This window comes from Nanorana parkeri, unplaced genomic scaffold (assembly GCF_000935625.1).
Source record: "Nanorana parkeri isolate BGI_ZX_2015 unplaced genomic scaffold, ASM93562v1 scaffold3467, whole genome shotgun sequence".
NCBI classification, from domain to species: domain Eukaryota; kingdom Metazoa; phylum Chordata; class Amphibia; order Anura; family Dicroglossidae; genus Nanorana; species Nanorana parkeri.
The window spans coordinates 64,292-72,241 of NW_017309735.1; the positions used below are offsets into that span (position 1 = coordinate 64,292).

The following is a 7,950-nucleotide window of genomic DNA, read 5'->3' on the forward strand; positions in this document are numbered from 1 at the left end:
CCGAGACCCTCCGCACATCTTCCCCTCCCGAGACCCTCCGCACATCTCCCCCTCCCGATACCCTCCGCACATCTCCTCCTCCCGAGACCCTCCGCACATCTTCCCCTCCCGAGACCCTCCGCACATCTCCACCTCCCAGCAATGTTGCCTGTGGTTACTGTCCTGTGCTTTATTCTGCATTGCTGTATAAAGTATTGCTGGGATTTGTAGTCCTCTATAGTTGGTGGTATTCTGCATTGCTGTATAAAGTATTGCTGGGATTTGTAGTCATCTATAGCTGGTAGTATTCTGCATTGTTGTATAATGTATTGCTGGGAGTTGTAGTCCTCTATAGCTGGTGGTATTCTGCATTGCTGTATAATGTATTGCTGGGATTTGTAGTCCTCTATAGTTGGTGGTATTCTGCATTGCTGTATAATGTATTGCTGGGATTTGTAGTCCTCTATAGTTGGTGGTATTGTGCATTGCTGTATAATGTATTGCCGAGTCCCTCTACAGCTTGGAGTCAATGGCAGAACTACCAGTGTAGCAGCAGTCACAGCTGCGACCGGGCCCTGGTACTCCCCCACTGTCTTAAAATCATTAGTCTGCATTGCTTTAGAAAACTGTCACATGACACTAAGAAAAGTATCGGTAATGGGTATCGGAAAAGTATCGGTAATTGGCATCGGTAACTCGTACTCAGTCTGGAAAAAATGGTGTCGGTGCTTCCCTCAATTTTTGTATCTATCAAATCATGATTTTGTTCCGCAGTAATATGAGGCCATCGGACTGTGGCACACGGCCATTTGAAAATACGGATACAGAAATAGGAGGAGTCAAGAGACGACTCAGCCCATCAAACGCCACCTATAAATGAAATATCAGCTTTCCCAGGCTGCACCTCTTTATTAACTTTTTTAGATGTTTTATGGACTACAGCGTTCTACCTCTTAAAAGACATCGTATATTTGTCGAAAGAGTCAGCAGTTGTCCTTTCTTTGATGTTTGAGAAGCCTTCTTTTCTCAGAAAAACTTCCCCCGCACTTTGAACAAGAATAAGGGCGTTCCCCGGTGTGAATCCTCTGGTGTCCGTTAAGTGCTTGTTTCCGAGTAAAACATTTCCCGCACTCTGAACAGGAAAAAGGCCGCTCACCCGTGTGCATTCTCTGGTGATTAGCAAAGTCCCCTTTATAAGCAAAAGCTTTCCCGCACTCTGAACAGGAATAGGGGCGCGCACCTGTGTGAGTTCTCTGGTGCGTAGCAAGGCCTCCTTTCTGAATGAAACATTTCCCGCACTCTGAACAGGAAAAGGGACGCTCACCTGTGTGAATTCTCTGGTGTACAAGAAGTTTTTCTTTTTTTATGAAACTTTTTCCGCACTCCGAACAAGTGAAAGTACCCTCACCTGTGTGAATTTTCTGGTGTACAGTAAGACGTTGTTTGTTAATGAAAGATTTCCCGCACTCTGAACATGAATAAGGACGCTCACCCGTGTGAGTTCTCTGGTGTCCAATAAGTGCATGTTTATGAGTAAAACATTGGCCGCACTCTGAACAGGAAAAAGGACGCTCACCCGTGTGAATTCTCTGGTGTTCAATAAGCTTTCCAGTTCTCTTGAAAAGTTTTCCGCACTCTGAACAAGGGAACGTACGCGCGCCAGTGTGAATTCTCTGGTGGAGAAAAAGTTTTTCTTTTTTAATGAAACGTTTGCCGCACTCTGAGCAAGGGAAAGCACCCTCGTGCTCGTGAATGCTCTGGTGTTCAATAAGTGCTCTTTTCTGAGTGAAGCATTTTCCGCACTCCGAACATGAATAGCGACACTCGCCAGTGTGAATTTTTTGGTGTTTAGTCAGGTTTCCTTTCTGAGTGAAACTTTTTCCACACTCTGAACAATTAAAAGGATGGTTATCTGTGTGAGATTGCTGATGTTTCAGAAGTGCGGTATTCTCTGTAAACCGTTTCCCACACTGTGGACAGGAAAAGGGACCCTCACCCGAGTGACTGCTCTGGTAATTAGGAAGGATTTTGTTTTCAGTGAAAGATTTCTCATCCATGGGATGTGAGAATAGATCCTCACCTCTGTGTTCTCCTTCATGGGGTGAGGAAGGTTCCTCAGGATTAGATGGATCTCTTGCACTGTGAGATCTTAGATGGATATTTCCAGTCATAGTATGTGAATGATCAGAAGATTCACCCTGATCAGAGGGATCCATTGATGTCTCCGAGCAGTGAGGTCTGTGATGTATATTTTGTGTGTTTGGATTCACTCCTGGAGAATCCTGTGTGATGACATTATCTTCTGACTTACAATCAGCAGATAATATAAGATGTCTCTCCGAGGTATTCCTGACATCACATCCATCTGCTGGAGAGAAATCATTACACACGTCAGTAATCAGAGTCATGTATGTTGGTCTAGAAGTCATCACAGAGCTCTGGCATGGAATTGGGTCCAATTGTAACCCCAAAATATGAAAACCAACCAGATAAAAGAGACAAAACCCCCAAAACACCTCTGACCCCCCGGAGACCATTGTACTGTTCATTCATGACCGCTATGGGGGAATGGAGATGGACCTTCATATGGTGTACAGTATCTCCTCCTCATTTGTTGGTCACATGGCGTTATATTGAGGAATGGAGATGGACCTTCATATGGTGTACAGTATCTCCTCCTCATTTGTTGGTCACATGACGTTATATTGGGGAATGGAGATGGACCTTCATATGGTGTACAGTATCTCCTCCTCATTTGTTGGTCACATGACGTTATATTGAGGAATGGAGATGGACCTTCATATGGTGTACAGTATCTCCTCCTCATTTGTTGGGGACATGACATTATATTGAGGAATGGAGATGGACCATCATATGGTGTACAGTATCTCCTCCTCATTTGTTGGTCACATGACGTTATATTGAGGAATGGAGATGGACCTTCATATGGTGTACAGTATCTCCTCCTCATTTGTTGGTCACATGACGTTATATTGGGGAATGGAGATACTCAGAAGTGACATAGAGCTGTGACCTGTTCCCTCCATAGTGTCTGTTACTTACTTGTGTTAATTGGTAGAGAAATGTCATCCTGATCACTTTTCATCATCATCCCGACCTCCTCCGTGGACGGCCGGTCACCCCCCACATACGTCTCCACTTCTTCCCCTTTAACCTCAGCTTTTATATTGTTCCGTTCTTCACCCTAAACCCCAAAATAATAGAAAACATCTCATAAAGCTGAACTCCGGGGAGATATAGAAGACACGGCAGCTCTGTGTTCATTAATACACCCGTGTAGTTTTTAATACAAGGATCTGACTGGGATCTCTTATCACTATCTTGCAGTCTCTGAGCAGCAGAGCACAGCTTGGGGGGGGGGGGGGGGGGAGAAGCAGCACCAGGAGCTTATGAGCTGTGCTGTAGTGGGATAGAGTAGAGCAGGGGGTAGCCAAACTCCGGCCCTGCAGCTGCGGGTGGAACTACAAATCCCATGAGGCATTGCACAATTCTCACGGCCACGACTCCACGAAGAGAGATGCATCATGGGATTTGTAGTTTTACAACAGCTGGAGGGCCGGAATGTGGCTACCCCCCTGGAGCAGAGTGACAGAGAGGTGAGGTCATCAGTCTACCTTTTATCCTTTCACTGTTCAGTCGCAGGCTGGGGGAGGGAGAAGACTGAGAAACAAAAATCAGGTCTCCTGCCCATTTCACGGTCCTGCCTATATCCTGTGATCCCAAATATCTGGCCACCTGGGGGGCGTATCATCATCATCATGCCAGCCTGGACCCACAGGAGCAAAGAACGGGACCGGGTCTTTCAGCACATGCCCACCATTGGAGAAACATAACATAGAAGAGGACCCGCGATGTCTCATGGCTGGACCCAAGACCTGAAGAAAACAGAGATCTTTACAGAATAAAACCGGGGGTGGGGGAGGGGAAAACAAAGCGGGGGAGCAAAAAGATGAAAAGAATGTCAACTAGGAGCCTTCTGTGTTCTATACACCGAGTCCCACCTACCTGATCATGGTGGGGGATGGTGAGATCTGCCTGTGTGGAATCCCGGGAATACAGAGGATGGGGACATCTCTCTGATGGGTTTGTGTCACGGAATGGTTCCATCATGACGTCCTTCAAGGGGTCTTTGTGTCCTAGAAATGTCTCCATCACACCAACCTCCTCCTCCTCCTCTTTTATCTCGTCTTTAACATCATTATCACACTCATTCTGAATATTGAGAACAATGGCATCAGATGTAACTACATAGATAATGAAGAGATCAGAAGTATCTCCTATTATCTATTATTTCACCTCATGAGGGATGGTGAGATCTTCCTGTGTGGAATCCCGGGAATACAGAGGACGGGGACATCTCTCTGGTGGGTTCCTCTTACTGGATCCATCTGTAGGAAACACACACACTGACTGAATACATTGTTTCTATGTGTGTATCAGATGATGGGTGATGTAGGCGGAGCCTCCGTACTGCTCTCTCCTCTTACCCGGTGATGTGAGGGGCGGGGCATTCTCCATCACCACGTCCTTGTAGAGATCCCGGTGTCCTTCTAGATACTCCCACTCCTCCATGGAGAGATAGACAGAGACATCCTGACACCTTATAGGAACCTGACACACACAATGATACAGTCACCACCCAGACACACCCCTCGTCTGTTCCTGGATCATGTCCCAGAATTCCCGGCACCGCTCACCTCTCCTGTCAGCAGCTCGGTGATCTTCCTGGTGACTTCTAGGATCTTCTTGGCTCTGTGGTCAGGCGGTGAGGTGGAGGCTCTGTGATGGGTGACCTCTGCTGAGTGTTAATGGCTCACCAGAGATATATTGGTCACTATCCGGTAATCCTGATGAAGGGAGAAGGTAACAATGATCACTACACACTTCCCAGAATCCTTCCCACCGGTCTTTTATCATTAAAATGGTCACATGACCTACTCAAGGCTCTGTAGACAAACGCCAAGTCGCTCAGTGTCTCAGGTCTAGTGGGACACAATTTGGATACTGTCCCCGCAGGATCCTGGGCCGGAGCGCTCTCTGAATTGTGCTCCTATGTGGGCTCTGTCAGGGGGGAGGGATCTCCAGCCCAACAGTGACAGCCAATAGGCAGAGCAGGATTGTGGGAGTGGAGTGTGTGGTCAGGTAAGTAACCACAGAACACCAACGCTGAGGTCTGATATTCCTCTCATAGACACCAATGGGGCTCATTTCTCCACCCGCTGACCACAATGGGAGGAGCTCTATTTCCTGTCCGTCCCACTATATACGAGGTTGTATGTTATATACTCCTGACCCCTCCCCCTCCCACCACCATTCTATGTTGTGCTGTACATGACATGCTCTGACACATGGCACTCTGTATGTTTAGGTTTTCATTGTCTCTACATCGGCTGACTGCAAAGTAGTCCGGGACTACATTATGAAGTTCTTCTCTCAGCTCGGGTCAGAGGAAGTGTGAGCTCTCCGTCTGTATTGTACGTGTAACAACGCATGTGCAGAAGATTGGATATTAAATAATAACAGGCTGTTACCCCTGACCTCTGCGCCGCGTGCCACTCCTGACCTCTGCGCCGCGTGCCACTCCTGACCTCTGCCTTATGTACTCCTGACCTCTGCACCGCGTGTTACTCCTGACCTCTGCACCGTGTGTTACTAATGACCTCTGCACTCTGCCTTATATACTCCTGACCTCTGCGCCGCGTGACACTCCTGACCTCTGCGCCGCGTGACACTCCTGACCTCTGCGCCGCGTGACACCCCTGACCTCTGCGCCGCGTGCCACTCCTGACCTCTGCGCCGCGTGTCACTCCTGACCTCTGCGCCGCGTGCTACTCCTGACCCCTGCGCCGCGTGTCACTCCTGACCTCTGCGCCGCGTGCCACTCCTGACCTCTGCGCCGCACGTCACTCCTGACCTCTGCGCCGCGTGTTACTCCTGACTTCTGCGCCGCGTGTCACTCCTGACCTCTGCGCCGCGTGCCACTCCTGACCTCTGCGCCGCACGTCACTCCTGACCTCTGCACCGCGTGCTACTAATGACCTCTGCACCGCGTGCCACTCCTGACCTCTGCACTCTGTCTTATGCAATGTGTGTTAGTCTTGACGGAAGGGAGGGCTCGGAGACTGATCTAAGGGGGAGGATCAAACTCCGATCTACTGCAGTCTGGTCTGTTCCCCTCTAGATCCAGGGAAGAGATCGAGTCATTTAGCTCACAATGGTGCTTCTAAAATTAAAATGTATCTGGTAATATAAATCATAAGAAACATCGCCGAGATGGCGGAGGAGGACAGACATGACAGAGGAGGACGGACATGACGGAGGAGGACGGACATGACACAGGTGTACTAGGCAGAAATATCAAACCAAATATTACCTCTTCTACCAGTTCCAGCACCGACTTCTCTCTCTCTACGTCCCTCCAACTTCCTAGTTACATTCCTACATCACTTCCTGTCATTCCATTACATCACTTCCTGTCTTTTCTCGTCACTTCCTGTCTGTACCTTACGTCACTTCCTGTAGGTGGCTTCCACGTGAGATCGCCACCTTGTGTTGAATATAAATACTGCAGGCTATGTTACGTTTCATCGTTGTGTCTGGGTTTTTGGGGTTCGTTCCCCTCGGACGACCTTCCCTCCATAATTGCACCTCAGACAAAAAAAAAACGAGGCAATAAAGAAATACAACAAAAGCAATGTCGCGATATTTTAATACTTTATATAAAAGTAAATCATCAAAAACAAACTAAAATACGAGATACGAGGCTCCACGTCCAAAGCTTTCCGACCAGTACAAGGATCGTTATTTCAGTCATGTGACTGTCACTTCCCGATACCATTGGACTCAACGAAACCAACTGTCGCTTCTCGGAGAATGAAGATCCCTACGCGGGTCCGTTACCTGTGTGGACTGAACCTATATACCGGGGGGGGGTTGCTCAAACTCAATATAGTCGGGGGCCACTGGGCATATTTTCTAGTCCCGTGGGGGGGGGCCGCCAATATATACGGTATCAGTGTTAATGTCTGCACATGTGACAAGCGGCAACAGCCGCCGCATGTACACGCCTGCACGCCGCATGTGAAAGGATTACACGCAGTTGGGAATCTGTCACTGTTGTGTATGCGGGGATAGTGATTGTTCTTGTACCTGCGTGTAATCCTTTCACATACAATCACATGCAGCGTGCAGGCGTGTACATGCGGCGGCTGTCAGCCGATCATTAACTTTGAATGGGTGAGGGTTGCCGCTTGTAAACGCCAGATTAGGGAATCCAAGCCCCCCAGCACACATAATACACTCCCCCCTCCCTCCCAAGCCCCCTCACCTGCGTTCATCCGTGCAGGGAGGAGGCACATCGTCTCGTCGTTCCCGGGTGATCTAGCGGTGATCATTAGTAAGGTCTGCACTAGAAAAGACTGAGCGCTCACAGAACACTAAAATGGCACAGCGGCCGCCTGTTTATTTTCGGGGGAACCCATTAGAGGGCGCACCCATCAGTCAGGAACTGTGTACGTAGTGGCTCAGACATGCTACGGACTTGCTGTACAAAGCCTTCCTGCGTTACCGCCTCTTCCTGTGTGCCTGCTTGGACTGTTCCTGGGTGTCCCCGCCTCTTCCTGTGTGCCTGCTTGGACTGTTCCTGGGTGTCCCCGCCTCTTCCTGTGTGGCCGGGGGCCGGCGATGGAACCTTTTTGCAGGTTTTCTTGGATGTGTTCAGACGTAGCTTGTGTTTCTGGGATGGACAGATTGGGCCCCGGGGAGGGGAGGTTGCCGGTAGGAGGTCAATGGAGGGACTACTAAAATGTCCCAGAAGGACTGAAATTGTGGAAGAAGTATGGGGAGCTGTGGAAGTTCCCGGCAGAGGAACATGGGGAGGTGGTTGGACCTTGGACAGGCAGATGTAATGACACTGCCCCCCCCCCCCCCCCAAGACACATTTTCCCTGCG

The 7,950-nt window shown here is 49.0% G+C and overlaps 2 protein-coding genes across 2 annotated transcripts in view; both read right to left on the minus strand.

The window, feature by feature from the left end:
• Positions 1-5,208, minus strand: part of LOC108803175 (oocyte zinc finger protein XlCOF6-like) — a 28,236-nt gene extending 23,028 nt beyond the window's left edge. The window contains exons 1-6 of the mRNA XM_018575014.1: positions 5,166-5,208; positions 4,698-4,798; positions 3,736-3,875; positions 1,976-2,118; positions 1,718-1,867; positions 1,091-1,615 (exon numbers count right to left, since the gene is read on the minus strand). Of these exons, the coding sequence (XP_018430516.1) occupies positions 1,091-1,615; positions 1,718-1,867; positions 1,976-2,118; positions 3,736-3,875; positions 4,698-4,798; positions 5,166-5,208 (1,102 nt within the window). The remainder of the gene's footprint in view (positions 1-1,090; positions 1,616-1,717; positions 1,868-1,975; positions 2,119-3,735; positions 3,876-4,697; positions 4,799-5,165) is intronic.
• Positions 5,209-7,480: 2,272 nt separating this feature from the next.
• Positions 7,481-7,950, minus strand: part of LOC108803176 (zinc finger protein 260-like) — a gene marked incomplete at its 5' end in the record, with an annotated part of 5,071 nt that continues 4,601 nt past the window's right edge. The window contains one exon of the mRNA XM_018575015.1: positions 7,481-7,818. Within this exon, the coding sequence (XP_018430517.1) occupies positions 7,481-7,818 (338 nt within the window). The remainder of the gene's footprint in view (positions 7,819-7,950) is intronic.